This window comes from Channa argus, chromosome 13 (assembly GCF_033026475.1).
Source record: "Channa argus isolate prfri chromosome 13, Channa argus male v1.0, whole genome shotgun sequence".
Classification (NCBI taxonomy): domain Eukaryota; kingdom Metazoa; phylum Chordata; class Actinopteri; order Anabantiformes; family Channidae; genus Channa; species Channa argus.
In genome coordinates, this window is record NC_090209.1 from 2,067,312 (window position 1) to 2,089,932 (window position 22,621).

Sequence of the window (22,621 nt, forward strand, 5' to 3'; positions counted from 1 at the left end):
GTGTTGTATAAATACTAATAGTATTTAATATCAGTGTCCCAAACATGTGTTTTTGCAGCTGACTTTGGTGTAACATTATAGATCGCACATTTTGTAACTCAAAGCTGTAAGCAACACATTTTGTTATGCTTTATAATATCTAAAAGTAGAACTTCAGAGAGCACTACAGTTTGGATGGATGCCCACATGTTGATAATGCATGAATTTATGTTCAATTAAATTTATGTTAACATAAATTCTTGGACTTACAGTTTTATTAGTGGAGACCCACCTTTGAACCAGAATTTCTTACCTGGAAGAATTAATCTATCCAATGGCTGTTTTTATAATTATATTTACACATTATAGTATATGGGGGCGGCTGTAGCTCAGTTGGTAAGGCAGTCCTCCACAGACTACAGGGTCGGTGGTTTGATCCCAGGTCCCGGCTATATGTAGAAGTGTCTCTGGGCAAGACACTGAACCCTGTGCAGTGCCGGTCTAACCCTGGTAGAAATTGGGGAGGGTTGCGTCAGGAAGGACTGTGCCAAATCAACATGTGGACAATGATCTGCTGTGGCAACTCTGAACTCACGGGATAAGCCAAAAGGACCAACAAACATATTATAGTTTATAAAGATGAGCATCAGCTGTGTTTCACAAAGCTTCAACCTAAAAGTTTAAAAACAAAACAAAACACCACTTCTCAGGGACACATGATAAGTTGAAGACTTGAAACAAATCAATAAATAAAATCAACAGTCACTGGACCACACATTACTCACTCTTGCACAGTAAATAACCTTATTAGCATACATCTCTTGTTAAAGCAAAATTGTAGTAATGTAGTTGTTTCAGTGGTTTAAATGGGATGAAGATTGGGTAAAGGTAAAGAGGCCCTCATCTGTTAACCTAGTGTGGCAGCAGCACTGAGCCACTGTAGAGATAAAAGTCTGACAAAAAGTCAGAACACAGCCTCAAACTCACCAAGAGAAAGGCTGGAGGGATCTCACATGATGTGTGACCTCAGCTTTACATTTCCTATACACACAAGAACTAAACAATAAGCCTTTAACAATTGTTCTTAAGGAAAATGTTCTTCTTAAAACAAAAAGATACAAAGATGCACATTCATCAATGTTTTCTTATTTAGGATTTAGTCTTAAGTAATAAAAGTCTACGCCCACTAAAGACAACACTTACACACATTTAAATGCTGACATGTTTGTGCAAAACAATTAGTTATTGAGTTCTCCTCAATTTTCTAGTTCTAAAATGTTATAGGACTTAATAAAAGACCATTCTGCTCATGTCAAATAAATAAATAGTACACTAAGACTTCAATTCACATTGCACATAATCACCATGGAATGTTGTGTTGCACTTCTCCCTTAGCTACCATCACAACAGTATAATATGTGGGTCCTAACCATTCCTGACACCCAACAGCAGACTCATTCAGCTCAGTTAACATGGGAAAGCCTGTCCTCTAAAAGACTAGAGATAAATAAAATACGTAAGAAGATATTTGTGAACAAGGACCAGTGCTGTTATTGCATGAAATTTCGGTGATATATTTGGATACATCTACATATACAATACAGTACATTCCATCATTTGGTACCCTTTATTCATGGTGATTGGAGTTATGAACACACGACAGAAGTAAATTGGACACTTTTGTATATGGGGTTTCAAAAATTGTCCTTGGAAGTAGACCTACTGTGCCACACAGAAACAAAGGTTGCTTCCATAAATAGAGGGTGAACTGAGGTTCTAACATCATTTACCACAATCAAATGACAAGTGAGAAAACACCAGATTTTCAGAATAAAGTATAAACACAGATTTTTGAAATGTTAACAGTTTAAGGACAAGATGTGACGTTATTGGTTAACAAACGTTTCCTGAAAATATATGCAGCAATCCCATCCTTAAAACGTGTCTTGCCATCCTTTTGTTTTGTGTTTCCCTTCAATCTCTGCTAGTGTTGGACCGTGTTAACAAGGATCTGATGAGCCATCAGGATGCAAACAATGACTTGGCCAAAGCCATCAGAAACCGTCTGTCTCGTTTCCACTCTGAAATGATGGACCTCCGAGACGCCCTCAACAAAGCTGTGAACAACACAGCCAGAGCTGCAGAGATCAACAATATCAATGAGAAAACCCTAGAGGACAACATGGTGAGATAGAAATCAACATAAACACTGATATGGAAGAAGAATGTACAGTCAGAGTGACTAACTATTAAATTCAATTCAATTCAACTTTATTTATATAGCGCCAATTCACAACAAAGTCATCTCAAGGCACTTTACAGAATGAAGTCAAGACTATAAAGATGTATAGAGAAAACCCAACAATTCCCACTTGAGCAAGCCCTAGGCAACAGTGGAGAGGAAAAACTCCCTTTAACGGAAGAAACTTCCAGCAGAACCAGGCTCAGGGTGGGCAGCCATCTGCCTTGACCAGTTGGGGTTAGTGGAAAGTGAAGAGAGGAAAAAAAAAGAACAACAAAAGCAACAACAAAACATTGGCAGGTTGGTAGGACCAGTAGCTGTTAAAATGGCTTCAAAGCCCGGGGACACCTGCAGAGAGGGACAGAGAGAGGGAGACAGATAAGGAGAAAGACAACTACGGGAGAGAACAAACAGCATTAATGTCATACAGTGGTGACAATTTATGGGGTGAGAAGAGAGGAGCGAGGGACAAGAGGAGGAAAGGAGCTCAGTGCATTGGGGGTTGTGTCCCCCAGCAGTCTAAGCCTATATCAGGATAACTATAACTAAGTATAAGCTTTATCAAAGAGGAAGGTTTTAAGCCTAGACTTAAAAGTAGAGGGGGTGTCTGCTTCCCGACTCTGAACTGGTAGCTGGTTCCACAAGAGCGAAGCTTGATAGCTGAAGGCTCTGCCTTCCATTCTACCTTTGGAAATTCTGGGAACCACAAGTAGGCCTGCATTCTGAGAGCGAAGTGGTCTACTGGGATGATATGGTGCTATGAGGTCTTCTATATATGATGGAGCCTGACCATTCAGAGCTTTATATGTAAGAAGCAGGGTTTTAAATTCTATTCTAGATTTAATGGGAAGCCAATGGTGAAGCTAGTGAAGGTGAAATATGATCTCTCTTGCTGGTTCCAGTCAGCACTCTTGCTGCCGCATTTTGGATTAATTGCAGGCTCTTTAGGGAGTTACTGGGGCATCCTGAAAGTAGGGAATTACAGTAGTCCAACCTAGAAGTAACAAATGCATGGACCAGTTTTTCGGCATCACTTTGAGACAGGATGCTCCTAATTTTGGCAATGTTCCGTAGGTGGAAGAAGGCTGTTCTAGAGATTTGTTTTATATGTGAGGTAAAGGACAAATCCTGGTCAAAAATAACTCCAGGTTCCTTGCAGTAGTACTGGAGGCCAGACTTATGCCATCTAGGGTAACAATATGGTTGGACATCATATCTCTGAAATTTTTGGGCCCAAATACTATGACTTCCGTTTTGTCTGAGTTTAGAAGTAAAGAATTGTGGGACATCCAGGCCTTTATGTCTTGTAGGCTTGAAGCTTTATTAACTGATTATTTTCATCTGGTTCCATAGATAGATATAGCTGGGTATGATCAGCATAGCAATGAAAATTTATGGAGTGTTTTCTAATAATGTTGCCTAAAGGAGACATATATAAAGTAAAAAGTATTGGTCCTAACACAGAGCCTTGTGGAACTCCATATCTAACCTTTGTTTGCCTAGAGGATTCATCATTAACATGAACAAATTGAAATCTATCATCTGATAGGTTTAAACCAACCTAGTGCAGTTCCTTTAATCCCAATTTCATGTTCCAGTCTCTATAATAAAATGTTGTGATCAAGTCATCAAAATGATACTGACTCTCTTTCTCTCACTCTCAGAGGACAATAGAAGATCTGCTGGCCAAGCAGAAGGAGGTGAACGACCAGTTAAATATGGCTGAAGATAATGTAGCCCAGGTCAATGATGTGCTGACCATGTTGTATGACTCCAAAGAGGTTAGCACAAACACAGATTCAAACATATCGTTCAAATTTAGCCTGGTGTTCAAACTCTGATAATTTTTATATACTGATTAACACCTTCACATCATCCTTTTGGAACCTGAAAAACCACCTGGCTCATTCTACACATTGTTAGACACTCTTAGGACTTTAACAAGCCTGTCAGGATGCAGTGTATGTAAAATGAAAGCTTTAGATCAATGGCTTTTGGCTTGTCCCTTCAGGGGTCGCCACAGCAGAACATGTTCCACGCGTTGTTTTGGCGTGATGTTTTTTTTTATCCTCCTGCTACAATCCTCCCATTTTATGGCACCAAGGTTGCCCTTGGTGGATGGGCGGTGGGATTCGAACCCGCGGCCTTCTGCATCCCAACTCAGTGCTCTACTACCAATCCACCAGGCCCCATGTAAAATTAAAAAAATTATAATCACTTCCTCACCTACATGACAAAAACAAAATATTTTGATTTGCATTGTAGCCTGGAGTAAAAGTTTTTAAAAACTGATAGCTAGTTTTATTAAAACAGGATCTAATTGCAGTGGTAGCTACTTTATGTTTTATGTTGTACGTTTACGTTTTTCATGTTTTAGCCATCTTTATTTTTCAATGTATTTTAAGTTATTTTAGCATGCTGCGTGCAATGAAAGAGTCAGTAGAGAGACCGTTTCTGCAGTACAAACCCACCTATAGTGACATGCAATAAAATATTCCCTATCTGGAATAAAAGTTAATACGGTATTCATACCTTCAAATCTCAGGAGTACGAGAGGCTGGCCGCTCAGCTTGACGGTGCTAGAGCACCACTGGTGAAAAAAGTGCTAAACTTTTCTGGCACTGACTCTAAGATCCCACTGGTGGAGGAGGCAGAGAAACATGCTGATCTGCTCAACATTTTAGCCATGAACCTGTCCAGGTAAGAGACTACTTAATCTGGTAGACTGTGACACTGTGGTCACAACCCTTATCATAATAAATAATATCATAATTTGGTAAAGGAAATTCCCAGTTTCAATAACTTTGTATTCTTAAACCTTACAAGTTTGCTTTGTCTGCAGCTTGGTTGCGGAAACTAAGAATGATGGAATTGTAGATGTCACACAAGTCTATAACAAAATCATCAACAGCATTAAGGAGGCAGAGGAAGCTGCCAAGATGGCCGACCAAGCTGCTAATGCTACTCTGGAGGTTAAGACACACACACACAGACACAAACACACACACAAACACACAAACACACACACACACACCACAACTTATCACACCATGCTTCAAATGATTATTATTGTCTGATTTGTAATTTCAGTGTGTGTGTTTTTGTTTTTGTATGTGTATGGTTGTGTGTTTGAAACATAAAGGATGTGGACCTCGGTCATGTTGCTGAATCACTGAGGAACAGTAGTGTGGAGCTGAAAGTCAAAGCTGAAAACCTGAATGATCAACTTAACAATAGTAAATCCACATTACTGCATTATGTTACCTGAATTTTTCAAGAATTTTACATGAATTTAAGTAAAATGTGGTATTTGTTTTCTTCCTTTGTTTTGCTGCACAGACCTGAAGCCCCAGCTTGTCGATGCTCAAAGGAAACTGAATGAAACCAAAACTAAACATGTTCAGGTGCTGAAGAACCTGGTACAGGTTCAGGAGAACCTCAACTTAACCACAAGTATGCACATTTAAACTACACACAGTACACTGCAGCTGAATTGAACCCATGAATGGATTTAATATTAGGTAGTAAATATGATAAACCAAAAAACAAAATCTTACATGAAAAATTATCTTTTTTTATATTTTCAGTTTCCTAATTTGATGATGAAATAACAACAACAACAATAATAATAATAATAATAATAATAATTATTATTATTATTATTATTATTATTATCAAACACACAAACACACATAATAATAATATATTATTATTATTATTATTTATTTTTATTATTATTCTTTCTTTGTAGTATTTGTATTTTCATCATGTTTTCTATGTGATGAACAGATGTAACTCAGGAGATCAATGAGGCAAAGCAAGCGGCAGATCTGGCAAACACCACGGCCACCCGAGTTAATGAAGCTCTGCGTCCCATTAAGGAGCAGCTGGATCAATGGCAGCAAACCTACAGAGACACGAATGTTACCACAGTTGACATTAGCAAGGCCCTAATGGAGGCCAACAAGACTGGTAGGAGCTTTAGAATGTGCAAAAGCATCACCAAGAAAAAGATGTCTATTTCAGAAACTGACTGCCTCACACAGTTTGGTTCATTTTCTCTTTGTTTCTACACATATAAATCTTCAACTATACACTACCCACACGTTTCATTACTTATTGTATAACATGGTGGTCTTTCACAAGGTGATTAATTAATCATGTCTGATCAAGACGACACCTAACAATTGACAAGTTGTTGAGACATTGGCGATTTTTGTTGTGGTATTTACACCACTGTTGTTAGATTTTGTTTCAATAAATTCTTTGGGATGAGGAAATTATCACTGCATGCTTCTATATAAATGCCCTACTTTCATGATGTAATATCGCTGTAACATAAATGTTTGACATTTTCCATAAATTTCACCCAAAAGTCTATTATCCCTAACTTTTTGTGAGTAGTGTACATGCTGCTACATTGCCCTCAGACACTGTATAACTGTATTAACAGTTCCAATTAAATTGCTTTAAAGAATACTTCACCTAAAAGTCAACTGTGAGAGTCACTTAATGTAATGTGTTTCTTATGTTTTTAGTACATGAGCTGGCTACCTCTATTCCCACACTTCTAACAAAGTTGGATCAGCTACAGAATCACTCTGTCCAGATGCCAAACATTTCGGAGAACATCAACCGCATTCGACAGCTCATACAGCAGGCACGCAACGCTGCCAGCAAGGTAAACATATACATGGAAGAATACAGAAACATCTACATTTGGAATTTAAAACTCATTTTGTTGTCTTTTCTCCTCTTCTTTCCTCCAACCAGGTGAGCGTGCCGTTAAAGTTTACTGGGGCATCTGCAGTTCAGGTTCAAACCCCACGTAATGTGGCCGACCTGGCTGCCTACACTTCCCTGAAGTTCTACATCACTCTGTCACCACAGCCAGTGCAGCAGGATAACAACACCCAGTTTGTCTTCTACCTTGGCAACAATGATGTAAGTATCACTACCCTAAACAAACACATTATCTTTTTCTTACTTTATATATTTAAATCATTCTTTTTTCCACCTTTTTTTTTACATTTAGTTTTATTAGATGTATTTAATTTTTGTTTTAGGTTTTAGGATGGGAACAGAATAAAGTTTCACAGGTCCAAAGAGATTTTTTACAAGTCTAACAGAGAAGATTTTTAAACTCTCTGGTCATGCTCAGACCAGCATGTAACTGCTATAGCACTTTTAACACTGTTAAAACACAGTCTTACATGCCACTAAAGGGAACAGAGAAGACGTAAATGAATTTTGCAGGGGAAGGAAGGAAAAAGTAAGAGCCCTCTGCCATTAGGAACATTGCTTTACAGTATACAGCATTTTTCCAAACAGAATCATATCTAGTAATGAGTTCCTGTGTATGGATCTGGAGGGGGGAAGCTTAATGGGTTTTGTAGTCCATTCTTCTGTCTGTGATACCTGTAGTCTAATAAGGAGTATCTGGCCATGGCGTTGGAGGGAAAGAGATTACGTTGGTACTTTAACGTTGGAGGAAAAACAGCTGACGTGCAGATGCCTGAAGATGTCTATTCTAATGGAGAGTTTAACAGTGTTGTGCTGGAGAGGTAACACACACATTTATCCTTAATATCATCCATACACATATTTTTGAAATTGCTTTTCTATAAACATTTCTATAAACCCTAACCCTAACCCATTTGTCTTAAAATATAATTGTTTTGTTCTTGAGAGGATATTGACATATCTAAAATTAAATATTTTATGTGCAACTTAAAAACAAATGTAACACATTTAGCTAAGGCCTATTCTTTTTGAAAATATTTGCCAGTTCACTTTCCTATTTGATGTTTTGTGTCATTATTCTTAAAACTGGCTTTTCTGTCCATTAATGTTCTCACTATTGGTTTGAAAACATATTTATACCAGAAACAATATGCAACTTAGGATAAGAGCTGTTAGTGTGGGCTATTGGTTGTCTGTCTGTACGGCTTGTTCTTGAGTTTGCATGTATATACAGTGTGTCTTTTGCGTGTGTGTGTGTGTGTGTGTCTGTACCTCTAGAGTAGCGTTAGCAGCTTGTGTGTCTTTTCCTCATTCTGCATCCATATTTACTTGTATGTCTGTCTCTGAATGCAGGACCCTTCAGTATGGTCAAATGTCCATGTCTTCAGAAGCCACTGAAGGGGACCAAAAAGTAACCAAAACCTATGTGGAGGCTGAGGGAGACCATGGGCTGCTCAACCTCTTGACTGATGAAACTGTGTTCTACGTGGGTGGATACCCAACTTCATTCAAAGTAAGTACATGGAGAATTGTGTGCTTCTGTCCTTTGTGGAGTGGACTCTGTTACACCCATCACTACTGGAGTTAATACTTTATTAAACATAAAAAAACAACCAGGAAAATAAATGCTTGAAATAAAGCAGAACAATATTTATCTTGCTTGCATCACAATTGCAGTCTATGTGAGCATTCTCATCTATATCTTTAAAAGCAATAACATGAACCTCAATTATGATGTTTTATTCACTGATTAATCTAAATATCTAAGCACATCTGCTCCTCTACAGTACCTGAGAGGATGTTTGAGAATTTATATGTCATATTTTCAGTTAATTATATTCAGTGTTTCCCCTAGAAAACCTTTCAGGTGCGGTGGCAAGAGGGTAATAGAGGTTTTGTATGCACACAAAAAGATTTGGGGTATTTACTTGTCATGCAGCACCTTTGATTGGTAAATTCCATGTAAGGGTCAACTAAAACAAAGTGAATATTATTAAGAACAATTGTTCCTCTATGTCTCAGTGGGGGCCTCAATTAAAGTCCTCAGGGATGTTCCTGATGTTCCTCTTTCTCCCAGTTATGAAAGACAATGTTTAACGGTGCTATATTCTCAAATATTCCTTTTTTAAAAACAGAATTATAATAAGAATAAAACTCTTCTATTTAAAACTTTTAAATTTATGAGGCCAACAAACTGGAACTTACCATGGTAAGTCTGATATATCAGATTCAAACTTAAATATCCCATCAATATAATTTATTTTGGCTTATGCATAGACTTGTCAGACCTAATGTCACTGCTCTACATTGTAAAGATTACATGCATCCAGTTTTAGGCTGCCCGTGTGCACATACCTGCAGAACAAAGTGGCCACGGAGGAGCAGACAAGAGAAATGTGCACTTCAGTTGTGTTCATATGAACTCCTTCCTGCAGGGTTTTATGGAGGTGTGACCATTTTTGTTTGGGTTTTAGAACGTAACTGTTATGTATGTGTTCTCACTAATGCTGTTTCCTCTCTTCATTCAGTCACTATGTCAATTTATTGCAGTTCTAGCTCTCACCAAGCTGGGGAGGAGGGGATAATTACATGTTGTGTTTTCAGTGAAATTTGGGCAAAACATTAACAAGAACAGTTCTCTGATCCCTTCATACCTACCCATGAGACGTTAAAAAGAAGGGGATTGGTCATAAACTAAACATCACTCGATGTATCACTCGATGTATTAAAAAACTTTTGCCTGTCATGTAAGCACGGCAGGGTGGCTCGTCAGAGTTTCTGTAGCAGTTAAGGTACAGAAATTAAATAGTTCTCGCTACTTGACCTACCTACCTACTAGTTATGTGGAGTCTTGAGGATGTCTGACACGGGTTTAGGATTGTGTTGATTAAATTCTTTACACTATGTACATGTATTATCTATTATTCCAGCATCATATTTTCTTGTTTTAGCCACCAGCCCAGCTTGCTCTGCCGTACTTTAAAGGCTGCATTGAGCTAGATACGCTCAACGAGGAGGTGCTCAGTCTGTATAACTTCAGAAACATCTACAATATCAACACCACAGTGGATAAACCTTGTGGCAGGTTAGTGACAAGTTATCCAAATCATTTTCTTTGTAGAAAACTTTCTCATGATGCCCAAGCTTTATTTTTGGGCTCCAAATATGTAGTAATACAGTATGTTTGTAGTTGTCTCTCTGGTTTTCCCTTTTGATTGAACATATTTACTTTTACTATTAATATTTTGTAATTTTCCCAAAAATGTTCACTGTGTGATATCTAATCGAATAAAAACAGGTCCAAGCCAGTGCTGACTCAGGCCTGGGTGAATGATGCAGCTTATTTTGATGGTACTGGTTTCGCTGAGATCACATTTTCTGATGAAGCAGACCGGATCCAACGCTTTGAACAGGAAGTCAGACTGCTCTCACACAGGGGAATACTGCTGCTGTTGCAAAATGAGGTATTCTTTACCCCTTGACCATTTTTGCTACTTCTGACGAGGACAGAACATTTGTACTTTTTTCTTGTACTAGATTTATGGTCAAGCTGTTTGCAGTTTCAATGTAAGTGGATGCAAACTTAAATCTTACCGTAACACAATAAAGTTGCACATTTAGTTCATCAGAAGTAACAAAACTGGTCATGGAGTGTATATAAAAAGTAGTTTTAATAAAATATTGAAAGTTAAATTAGTGCAAAAGATTGATAAATTAATTAGAAATACATAAAATAATTTTTAATGATCAAACATTTATAATAGATAATGGTGCATTAAATATTATGTTGACGATACAAAATCTTTAATTTTTGCCATTTCAAAAAAGCGGGTACCAAGTTTTGCATATGACTGTATCTACTGTAAGTGCTGCTGTAAATGTAAGCCAAAAAGTAACAAGAAGCACAGAGAAGCCAAACCAAGTTCAGCATTATATCAGTATTGAGTTCTAATTGTTATGATTTTAACTGTATGGTCAGAAATTGCCATAAGAAGCTGGAAAGGCTTAGTTTTTTCACACTTCTTCCCTCTATCAGGATAAGTTCCTGTGTTTGGCAGTGATTAAGGGCAGGCTGAAGGTTTTCTATGATTTCACTGGTGAGCTAATGGAGCTTGAGCCTAAAGAGCCTGCATCACCAAGCCTAAAGGTCAACGATGCTGAACCCAAAGTTGTAAGTCTGACATTATTTCTGTCATGTATGTATATTATATATATTTAACTATGTATAGCAGTTCCTTATTTTGGCTTCTGTTAGTGGTATATTTATTTAGGTGTCCCATGAGTATTATCAGGAGTTGTTGTACCCAAATGAATTCAGAGCATTGTCCACCCACATACTGCCTGTCAGCTAGAATAAAAACATTTTTGGTTTCTTAGGTTTCTGTAGCAATTAAGTTACAGTGATTGAATAGACTATTTGACCTACCTACTAGTTAAGTCTTGAAGATATCTGACACACTGATGTAGCATGTATCCAAAACACTCTACACTACACGGGCGACTGTGGCGCAGGAAGGTAGAGCGGTTGTCCACCAATCTCACAGTTGTTGGTTCAATCCCCGGCTGCTCCGGTCACATGTCGAAGTGTCCTTGAACAAGACACTGAACCCCAACTTAGCTGCTCCCGGTGAGTGTTGGCCAGCTGCATAGCAGCTCCCCCATTGGTGTATGAATGTGTGTGTGATTGTGAGTGTGAATGGGTAAATAAGAAGCAGTGTAAAGCGCTTTGAGTGCCAATAGGTAGAAAAGCGCTATATAAGTGCAGACCATTTACTTTTCATTCACCCATTCACACTCATAATCACACACATTAAGTTGGGGTTCAGTGTCTTATTTAAGGACACTTTGACATGTGATTGGAGGAGCCGGAAATCAAACCAACAACCCTGGGATTGGTGGACCCAAACTCAACATGGGTTTAGGATTGTGTGACTGAACAAAGAACAAAGCGTGATCTCTTTGGTTGCTTGACCTGTTGTTTTTACCATTGTAGCTGGAGATTATCATTCTGCGTTCAACCCCTCGTGTTGTGGTGAGGAACAGCCGCGTCAACCTTTACAGCCAGCATATCTCAGACATCCCTGCTTTCACTGGTAGCTACTACTTGGGAGGAGTACCTGAGTCCAAGATGCCTGAGAAGTAAGCAGGGCACATAAACACACACACACTTATCTACTTTAAAAAGTAGATAAGATGCGTTGTATTTTTCCAAGGTGTAAAATCAGATTTTTTATATTTTAATCAACAAGAGATACAAATAAATATATTAATAAGCATTTAAAAACTCTCCAGCACTATAGTGCCTCTAAGCTTAATTGCTTATTTTTTAGCTTAGGGTTAGTTAAATACACATTCATCATGTAGAAGATACAGTTTCATTTAATCAACTTTAACAATCCACACTGACTCTGAAATATGAAAGTTAGATAGGTGTCATCTAAGTTAAACAATGTGATAATGTAGGCAGAGATATTTTTGCTAAGTTGGCCACATTGCAAATCTCATTTAGCAAAACAAAAAACCAGATTTGTCAGTTGCATCTAATCCAGGGGATCCTCATATCACTCGGTCAGCTGAGGCTGTCTGTAGTTGTTTGCAACTAATTGCAGGATCGTGATCTGGTGTAGCTTGTATTATCTTACAAGTCATCAAACCGCAATGCATTGTTAGGATCTTAAACAAGCATCCTATCCTAACTTGTGATTAGAGGTTTCTGTAATGCAGCCCCAGATAGTTTTCTAAGGATTTGGTGCGCGGAGTTCTGGTCCTAAACAACAGGCAATGCAGCTTTAAATGTAGAGCTATTTTTGGGACTTCTCTAAAAAAAAATTCTATTTTTTTTTTTTTTTTTGGCTTTGTTTTCAGGTTGAAGTCTCTGTTTCCTAAGCAGGGCTCTCTGAAGGGCTGTTTTAGGAATGTGAAGATCACTGGCTCTCACATTGACCTGAAGAGGATGACGAGTTCCGGAGTCAGTTTCGGCTGTGACAGTGACTTACTGGTAGGAGCCAAATCAATTGTTTAACTTGAATTAAACCCTTGGAGTAGCCTTCCACAGGCCCATTTCGCCAGGGTGAACCTAGTGTATGTTGTTGAGTCAGGTTTGTGGGCATCGTTATAAAAACCTGCTTTTTCAGTCTTTTTCAGTTAAGTTAAGGTCAGGGTTTTGCGTTGTCCATTCCAAAGCTTAAAAAAATTGAAAATTAGTATTTACTATCATTAGTTGAAAACAGTTTATCTGTGGCCAGTATCTGTACATAGTCCAACATTTTTTCTATACTTCCAGGAAATTCCCCAGGTGATACATCTTCTCTTCAGGCTGACGATCAAAAATCACAATCCCCACCAGTTATTCTTTCATTAATATTATTCCCATAAGACTAAACGCTTTATATCTCTTTAAAGCAGGACCCCCAGTATTAGGAAGCGGTTATTTTAAAAAAGGTGTTTCAAATTAATTAGGACACAAATTTTATTTCAATCTGTCAGATAAATATTAAAGAAGCATAGGTTCAGACTCAGTATTAAAAATGTGTGGATCCCTAGTTGGGATGTAAGGTCTTATATAAATCCACGTGTAGTACAATACAACAATGCAGTGTTTCTTAGTCTGCTCTGTTCGTGCGTGTGTGTGTGTGTGTGTGTGCGTTGTCATGCAGGTGGCTCGTGAAGCTCATTTCTCTGGTCAAAGCTACCTTGACTTTGATCTGACTAACATCCCCAACATCAGCAACAACTTCTACGCCAGCTTTACCTTCAGAACGGACCAGAAAGAGGGACTCATGTTTTATCACCATGATCAGGTGAACATGATCCTGATACTTTATGTTTTTATTATCTCCTCCCCCATTTCAACTATCATCTCCTAAGATGTGTTTTACATACTCTCTTCATCTGTTGCTATTTACAGGAAGGAGTATGTCAGGTGTTTTTAAGTGAGGGCCATGTTGTGGTGAGAGTTGGCAACAATGAAATTAGGACACAGAAGACATACAATGACGATAACAGCCACAACATTGCCATCTACACCAACATCAATGGGTAAATGTCTTAAAACCCATTAAACACTGCACCATTTAGACTTTGTGTTCTTACTGTGCGACTGCTCATCTTTCAGGATACGTCTGTACATGGACGACATGCTTGAAAAAGCACAGGAGGTTATCTCGCTGGACAGTAGAAGACTTGATCGGACTTTGGAGGGAAACACCTTCTTGGGAGGAATGCCCAGGGAAGGCCGCACCAACCTCACAGGATGTATCAGCAATCTTTTCATCAAAAGGTAAGAGAGAGAACAGGAAGTGCCATCAGACAGCTCCATTTCCTGGATCTTTTAAAGTAGTGTAAGAATCTTTATTGAGCATCTTTATTGGGCGACTGTGGCGCAGGAAGGTAGTCCACCAATCTCACAGTTGTTGGTTCAATCGCCGGGTCCTCTGGTCACATGTCGAAGTGTCCTTGAGCAAGACACTGAACCCCAACTTAGTTGCTCCCGGTGAGTGTTGGCCAGCTGCATAGCAGTTCCCCCATATACAAGAAGCAGTGTAAAGCGCTTTGAGTGCCAATACGTAGAAAAGCGCTATATAAGTGCAGAACATTTACCATTTAGACCATTTACATAGACATATCACAATGAAATTCTGTCTTCGCATTTAACCCATCCCCCTGGGGGGGAGTTGTGAGCAAACACAGGGTGCACCTGGGGTGCTAGGGATGAGCGTCTCACGCAGGGATACACCTTGTGGGTAAATGGTCTGTACTTATATAGCGCTTTTCTACCTATTGGCACTCAAAGTGCTTTACACTGCTTCTTATTCACCCATTCACACTCACACTCTTACACCGGTGGGGGAGCTGCTATGCAGCTGGCCAACACTCACCGGGAGCAACTAAGTTGGGGTTCAGCGTCTTGCTCAAAGACACTTCGACATGTGACCGAAGGAGCCAGTGATTGGACAACCGCTCTACCATCCTGCGCCACAGTAGGCTGGAGATTCTGGGTAGGCTGGGATTTGATTCTGCAGCTCTCTGCATCCCATCCTGCTGCTCTACCCATTGAGCTACCAGGCCGCTAATTTTTGTCCAAAAACAATTAACTTGAAATCAGAAAGAAAAAAGGCTATATTGATCACAAAACAGGTACATTTTCAATTTATTTAAATTAGAGATGGGAATTTTGCCTGAGACTCATTATGAGATGAAACTAACACAGTTACTGTACCACTCTATTACAAGCGAATTGTATTTCTATAGCTTAGCATCAAAATCTGTGTTTGTTTTGTTTTTTTCTTCATCTTCAGAAACACAAGTAGTCAGATGATTGTAAATCTGTTGAACGCTAATGAGAATGTCAACGTCCCTCTGGCCTGTCCGGCCGCCAAAAAACCTCAGCAGATTGTCGCTGCGCAGCCCAAACATAGCAACAAACCCAAGGTATTTACACCAAATGCAAATACACAGCAAGGTCTGATTTTTAAAAAGGAAAAAAGTAGTCACAAATTACAAGTTTGTATACTCTTTCTTTCAGGCCAGGCAGAAGAAGCCATCAGGGTCTCGGAGTCGTACCACCAGGGAGTCCTGTCAGGCTGAGTTGTCGGACCAGGAGAGCAGAGCAACACATTTTAGCAGCTCCACACACAGCTACCAGAGATACGACTCTCTGCTCAGTTCACTTAGCTCATTGTGAGTCTAGACACAAACTCAATAAATAATTGGTTTGATTTTAGTCTGGCACGACCCTTCTCTCATGGAGGTAGAGGAAACAAATGATTGCAGAGAATAAAATGAGTTAAAATTAGTTTTTTTCATTTTCATCTGCAACCTTGAGAATAACTGGAGTTTACAGTAGAGCTGTTCTGTGCCCCAGCAGCCATATATATCAATTTATTGAAATAAATAAATGAATAAATATGTATGTGTGACTGTACAAACACCCTCTCACTCTACAGGCCTCACATCTCCATGGCAGTGAGGATCAACTCCTCTGAGGGTGTCATGCTTTACATGGCTGGTGGCCGGCGCGGCAAAGCTATGATGTCACTCAGTGTGTCTGGTGGCCACCTGGTTCTTTTGTTGGATAGAGGGAAAATTCGCAGTCCCAAGAGGTACAACGATGACCAATGGCACACGGTGAGATCACATGTTGACCAGCAGTTTACATGAAGGGATGTAAGTCTAATTTTTAGTAGACATGACAAGTCCTACAACAACAAAAAAGAAACTCAATACAAACAATTGTTCAGTCTTGACCTGATGGTGGACTCGAGGCCTTCTCGTAGACGTTACCCTGGGGTTACTTGTTTAACTCCAGGACTTTCACACCTTGCTCTTGGTAAATGGTCTGCACTTATATGGCGCTTTCCAACCAATTGGCCCTCAAACCGCTTTACACTGCTTCTAATTCATCCATTCACACTCACAATCACACATCGATGGGGGAGCTGCTATGCAGCTGGCCAAAAGTCACTGGGACTATCTAAGTTGGGGTACAGTGTCTTGATCAAGGACACTTGATCTAACAACAACTGCGGGATTGGTGGACGACCGCTCTACCTCCTACGCCACAGTCCCACTTGGTATGCTCTTAGTTGGTCAACCACTGCTAGGAGGGTAACAGTGGTGTTGAATCTTCTCCATTTTTTATACAATCTCCTGACAGTCGACTGGTGGAGACCAACCCTTACAACCTGGCGAACATCCACAACAAGTCTTAAGAAATCTCTTTTGTTTCAGTTATTACACTTCTACAGACCTGTGTTGTCATAATCAGACTTTATTTAATTCAGACCCAGATTTCTCTTCTTAGTTAGTGTGCAGTATTTAATACATTTGATACACAGGATCAAAATTATACATATAGGGTCAAAACTTAAAATACAACGCATCTACATCTGCTGTAACATTTAGTTAAATGTCTCATAGCAAGTTCCACCTTACGTAGGTACTTTTGGTAGCCATCAATGAGCTTCTTAGCAGAATTGGGTTCCATTAAATGAGTTCCATAAAAGTTGGTGGTTTTCAATTCAATTCAATTCAACTTTATTTATATAGCACCAATTCACAACAAACTCATCTTAAGGCACTTTACAGAATAAATTCAAGACTATAAATATGTACAGAGAGAATCCAACAATTCCCTCTTGAGCAAGCCATAGGCAACAGTGGAGAGGAAAAACTTCCTTTAACGGAAGAAACCTCCAGCAGAACCAGGCTTAGGGTGGACGGCCATCTGCCTTGACCGGATGGGGTGAGTGGAAGGTGAAGAGAAAAAAGAAAAGAGCAACAAAAGCAACAATAAAACATCGGGCAGGTTTGTAGGACCAGTAGCTGCACACTGGAAAACACTCAGCTTCAAAGCCGGGGACACCTGCAAAGAGGGACAGAGAGAGGGAGACAGAGAAGGACAAACACAACTACGGGAGAAAACACACAGAGTTAATGTCATACAGTGGTGACAATTGTGGGGTGAGAGGAGAGGAGAGAGCGACAAGAGGAGGAAAGGAGCTCAGTGCATTTGGGGGGTGGGTCCCCCAGCAGTGTAAGCCTATAGCAGCATAACTGTAACTAACTTTAAGCTTTATCAATGAGGAAGGTTTTAAGCCTAGACTTAAAAGTAGAGAGCGTGTCTGCTTCCTGAATCTGAACTGGGAGGTGGTTCCACAGGAGAAGAGCTTCACCCATTCTACCTTTGTTTTATGGCACAGACCCGACTTAAACATTTTCAGTAAGGGCAGAGGCTTAGGGAAAGCTATTCAGAAAACTCACTTTATCCATTCAACAGGCAGGTATAGTGTGTTTAAGGTCACTGTGCTGTTGAAACACCCAAGAGTGTCTTAAGTTTCAACCATCTAGCTGATAATTTGAGGGTACACACCTTAGGTCATCCTCCTTCTTTCATTATCCATTCATTCTGACTATTGCACCAGGCCCACTGACACCAAAACAGCCTCAGAGCATGATGCTACCACTGCTGTGTTTAAGAGGAGGTACATGGGACTGGTCTTATTTTTAGTCTTCCAAACATAACTCTGGTCACTATGGCCTAATCCACCTAATCTTTCTCTTATCTGACCATAGAACCTTCTTTATTTCAGATCTTTCAGCATAAATTGTTATTTTAATTAAATTATTAATGTAAGTAGGTGTATGTGTAGTTTTACCCTGTACTATGCATCAGTTTGACCCTGAGTTAATGTCGTAGAATCACAAAAAAATGAAATAATATATTAAAGATGTTTGTTGTATAACTATTTTGTCTTAGCAAATAGAAAGTTCAAAGAAATCCTATATTGTCATGAGAGTAATGTCCATGGTAAGTGTATACAAACTTTATTGTGTGACTGGATTGATTAGATCACATTCATAGCTTAAATTGTGTGATCCCCTTACAAACAGAATATTCCAGAGGGTTCACAAGCTTTAAAAATATATATAATTACTATTTGATGCTCAAAAAGAAGCAGTTAATTGGGGAGACACAGAGTAAATGCACTAATATAGCACTTTTCTACCTATTGACACTCAAAGCGCTTTACACTGCTTCTTATTCAACCATTCACACTCACACACCGTTGGGGGAGCTGCTATGAAGCTGGCCAAAAGTCACCGGGACTATCTAAGTTGGGGTTCAGTGTCTTGCTCAAGGACACTTTGACATGTGACTGGAGGAGGTGGGGATTGAACCAACAACTGTGAGATTGGTGGAAACCGCTTCCTGCGCCCACACACAGAGCTGTTGCATGTCGGTGTTCTGTCTCTTCCTGCCTCTAATTTAACCTGCTCTGCCTCTTCCTCTTTACGTTTCTTCAGGTTTTTATAAAGCAGGAGGGAGACCAGATAAAACTGATATTGGACGGCATCAGTAGTCCATCTCGAGGAATCACTGGAGGAAACAACACTCGCCTCACTGGACCTTTATATGTTGGGGGAGTCCCATCCTCACTGAAGGTTGAACATCCATGCTACACAAACTTTACCAACACAACAGTTTAAAGAATTTTTATTACTTGGTAGTGGTATGCCTTTAATGTAGTATGATCATATTACTAATAATGACTAGTGAATTAATTGATTAATTGCTCTTCTGTTCATATTTTACATACATTATTTTTTGCAGTAGTGACCACAGTACAGTCTAATGGGGCAATATCCACAATGTCAGACTAAAGCAACTGTAAACGATCCTCCACTTTTACCACATTTATTTAGAAGAGAGAATGAGAATATGACCTTACTTTTTCGTGATAAAAAAATCACGAATCTTAAAATGAAACAGGTCAGATTTTAGACAAGAAAAGGAATCTTAAGGAAAATGTCACAATTCTGATTTTAAACTTGGAAAGTTTTCTGAATTCTGAAAAAAAGGGAGAATTCTGTGACAGAAAAAAAAGACAGTCAGACATTTTTTCATAGTGGCCCTTTTATAGTTTTCAATAATGCAACAAATCCCACATATCCGGATTCTACATATCCCCACTTTTACTTTGTTTGTAAAATGATATTAACTTAAAATAAAGCCACCAATGCTACAAAAATAAGATCCATTTTGAAATCAGACAGTTCCATTAAATCAAATGACATTGACTTTGCACTTTATTGCAAAGCTAAACTAAACTGTTAAATAACGTAGTCTGAGGGCACATATATCAGATTTCGTATATTCCTTTGTACCTGTCTGCATTGTTTTCTTTTTTTAGGCCTCAGGCTCTGGTGGGTTTGTAGGTTGTGTCAGGGACCTGATGTTGAACCAAGCTTTTGCAGGAAGCCCCACCTACAGTCAGGGTACAGTGCCCTGCTTCAAAAACCCACTACAGTCTGGAGCGTACTTCTCTGGCAAAGGAGGGCACATGGCAATAGGTACTTGTCTCCATTCTTCTTCAGGTTTTTATGTTTTCGGATTTCAGTCTTTTGGTGGCTTCTTGTTCAGCCCCTGCCTGCGAAGACTGACAGCTCCACTTCTTTACCTTTAGGTGAATCCTTGCTTCTGGGTCGGAATCTTGAGATCAAGCTCGAGGTTCGACCCACGTCTGACTCTGGACTGCTATTGCAGGCTGGGACATCAAATGACCAACACCTGACTGTGTTTCTCAGGCAGGGAGAGGTGAGAATACACCAGTCGGGGCTTCTGTTTTTTATTCAGCTGGCAACAAAATAGAGAAAAAGATAAGCAAAATCAGCCTGTAAAACAAAACCTGAAAGTATGTGTTTGCGTGTAGGTGATTGTTTCAGTAAACAGTGGCAAAGGTGAATTCTCTGCCTCCTTCACTTCTGAAGAATCTTTATGTAATGGATACTGGCACACCATCACAGGTATGTCATCTTGTGAGCTCTTTTATGTGTTGTTACTTTGGCCTGTTATAATACTGGTTTGTGTGTCTTCAGTGGTAAAGAAGAACAACTTACTCCAGCTAAATGTGGATGCATCCAGCAAGCACAGTGTCGGTCCCAAACAGAGCCGCTTTACAGGGGCAAAGGAGACCGTTTACGTAGGAGGGGTTCCTAGTGAGTGTTTACACACAGACACACACACACATAATTTCATTAGTAATATAAATATTTAAAAACTTCTTTATGTGGAACCTGAGTAGATGGAACAGACAAATGCAGTTTTTGTAATTGTAAATTGGTAAGTGCAATATTTCAAATTATTGTACAGTATATGTGGATTAAAAACCTTGCCGTTACTAAAGCCTGGTTGTGTCCTGATGAAGTCCTTATGTGATAAAGCTTCAGTTATGAGAATAGAAAATAATTAATCAAGAATCATTTCAACATAAGATTTTTTTTCTTCTAATATAACAACTTTACTTTTTACGTTTAACTGGCCTTTATACTGTGTTGCTCTGTGTTGGAAAGGCAGGTAGGATGCATTCATTCATGATTATGACTGACACAGGTGACACGGTGTTTGTTAAAATGTTGGCGTACAATAACAGCAGCTCTCTCATCCACCAGAGGGGGGGATGCCTTATCATCATTAATATTATCCTAACATCCCTCACTTTTTAGTTTACCATCCATTCAAACTTTCCCTTGTAACCCTAACTACACACATGCCCTAGGAAACAATGAAGGTCTAAATGACTCCATACTACTCAGGCATGAAGAGACTTTATTAACAAGTGGTGAAAAATCTTGAAAAACCTGAAACAAGTCCAGTTGTGATTAAACAGCAGTTTTGAAAATACCTGAGGAAATAAATCTGCCAGTTAGATCTGCTCTCATAAGTCTTTGCTGTCTGTAAAAGTAAATCCATACTATAACTCCCATCTCTGTGTGACTTGTCTCATTCTGATGTACCAAGCAATACAGTGGACTCATTACTGCCTGCCGGTACTTTATAAGAGCTGGAATGGTAGTTGTTTTGTTCTAGTGGCCACCAAACAAGGGTGGTCTGGTGACTCAATGGGCTGGGTGGGGATACAAAAGGCCCCACCCAGTCACCAAGGCCTATTTTGGTGCAAACCAACAAGCTCCAGGTTGAGCAAAGACTTTAAGGATACATCTGGTTAACTGCCTCATCTTGATAGCACTCTAGTTTCCCAGAGCTTTTCTGTGAGCTTCAAGAACCACTCTGCTCACAGTGGATCTTTTTTTTCTTTTTTTTTTTTAAACAGACCAATTTGTCATTCTGCTTTCCTGTTTCCATTCATATTTAACATGTTTTTACTGTCCAACAGGTGGCATCCCTATTCCCAGTCTAGCTAGCGGCTTGCCCGACTTCCATGGTTGCATCCGCCAAATGTCAATCAACCACAGACCTGCCATGTTGTCCAAACCTCTGGTTGTGCACGGAGCTGTGGGGACACAGGGCTGCCCACACATGTAGACCCAACACATTCCACAACTACATATTATTGGTGGTGGGTGTCATGTTACTGTAGCTAATTTAAAATATTTATTTTCTGTTTTCATAAATAACATGTATATTTTCTGTCTGTGTATAATCAAAATATGACAGGCACTGATACACGTGACTGGTACAAGATGAGAGATATCAAATCTTGTAGTATATTGCAAATAACACCAACACAGTTCAGTTCCTCTTTGTTTTCCAAAATGAATTACATTAATTTTGCTTTGGCCCTAAATTAATGTTTTAAGAATAAATTCAAATACAGCATGTTTCCAGTTGTGTATTGTCCATCTCTAGCAGAGAATGTTGAATAGTGAGACAGTACAAAGTGAACAATTATAATGTCCTCATGCACTGCAGAGGTTGCTTGCAACAGGAATCAGGACTGGACTGTTGGGAATAGGACAGTATTTGCAGCAGGGTAGACAAATGTTAGGACAAAAGGGCATTTATAGACAAATCAGATGCAGGTCTTAATTTTTTTTTCTATGTTCTGTGAGAGGTTAAGCTATCTTTCAAAACCCATTCACTTCAAGGCCTTCAGCCCTTGAGGAGCACGGGTTCCCTTCTCCAGATGTAGGTGATACCGCTACCATCAAACAGTATGGTTTCTTACAAATGTTTTAGTGTGGTAGGTGCTCATTTCAATGTTGTCCTGCACAGGGACTTTCAGACTCATCTTTTACAAGCTTCAGCTGTTTTCAGTCCTTCAATTTTGTGTTGCTTCATGGGGAAGTGCACAGAAACTTCTCCTGCCACAACATGCAAGCATTTCAGGTTCAAAGATGGTACTTGTTTTGTTTTAG

At 39.3% G+C, this 22,621-nt stretch overlaps 1 protein-coding gene across 3 annotated transcripts in view; it reads left to right on the forward strand.

Moving 5' to 3' along the window:
- The window catches only part of lama5 (laminin, alpha 5), a 102,441-nt gene that overhangs the window by 79,284 nt on the left and 536 nt on the right, over positions 1-22,621 (forward strand). For 2 of the 3 annotated variants that reach the window (XM_067526105.1, XM_067526107.1), the window contains exons 53-80: positions 1,968-2,164; positions 3,886-4,002; positions 4,767-4,921; positions 5,064-5,193; positions 5,364-5,457; positions 5,561-5,674; positions 6,011-6,193; positions 6,760-6,902; positions 6,995-7,165; positions 7,646-7,785; positions 8,318-8,477; positions 9,916-10,049; positions 10,263-10,428; positions 11,001-11,135; positions 11,958-12,103; positions 12,830-12,962; positions 13,621-13,764; positions 13,872-14,002; positions 14,079-14,243; positions 15,262-15,394; positions 15,489-15,643; positions 15,910-16,090; positions 18,770-18,907; positions 19,657-19,816; positions 19,930-20,060; positions 20,176-20,269; positions 20,342-20,461; positions 21,640-22,007. In XM_067526105.1, coding sequence (XP_067382206.1) covers positions 1,968-2,164; positions 3,886-4,002; positions 4,767-4,921; positions 5,064-5,193; positions 5,364-5,457; positions 5,561-5,674; positions 6,011-6,193; positions 6,760-6,902; positions 6,995-7,165; positions 7,646-7,785; positions 8,318-8,477; positions 9,916-10,049; positions 10,263-10,428; positions 11,001-11,135; positions 11,958-12,103; positions 12,830-12,962; positions 13,621-13,764; positions 13,872-14,002; positions 14,079-14,243; positions 15,262-15,394; positions 15,489-15,643; positions 15,910-16,090; positions 18,770-18,907; positions 19,657-19,816; positions 19,930-20,060; positions 20,176-20,269; positions 20,342-20,461; positions 21,640-21,788 — 4,019 coding nt within the window. In that variant the 3' untranslated portion in view covers positions 21,789-22,007. Of the gene's footprint in view, positions 1-1,967; positions 2,165-3,885; positions 4,003-4,766; positions 4,922-5,063; positions 5,194-5,363; positions 5,458-5,560; positions 5,675-6,010; positions 6,194-6,759; positions 6,903-6,994; positions 7,166-7,645; positions 7,786-8,317; positions 8,478-9,915; positions 10,050-10,262; positions 10,429-11,000; positions 11,136-11,957; positions 12,104-12,829; positions 12,963-13,620; positions 13,765-13,871; positions 14,003-14,078; positions 14,244-15,261; positions 15,395-15,488; positions 15,644-15,909; positions 16,091-18,769; positions 18,908-19,656; positions 19,817-19,929; positions 20,061-20,175; positions 20,270-20,341; positions 20,462-21,639; positions 22,008-22,621 lie in introns of those variants that run through there. The other variant, XM_067526106.1, reaches the window with a different exon arrangement.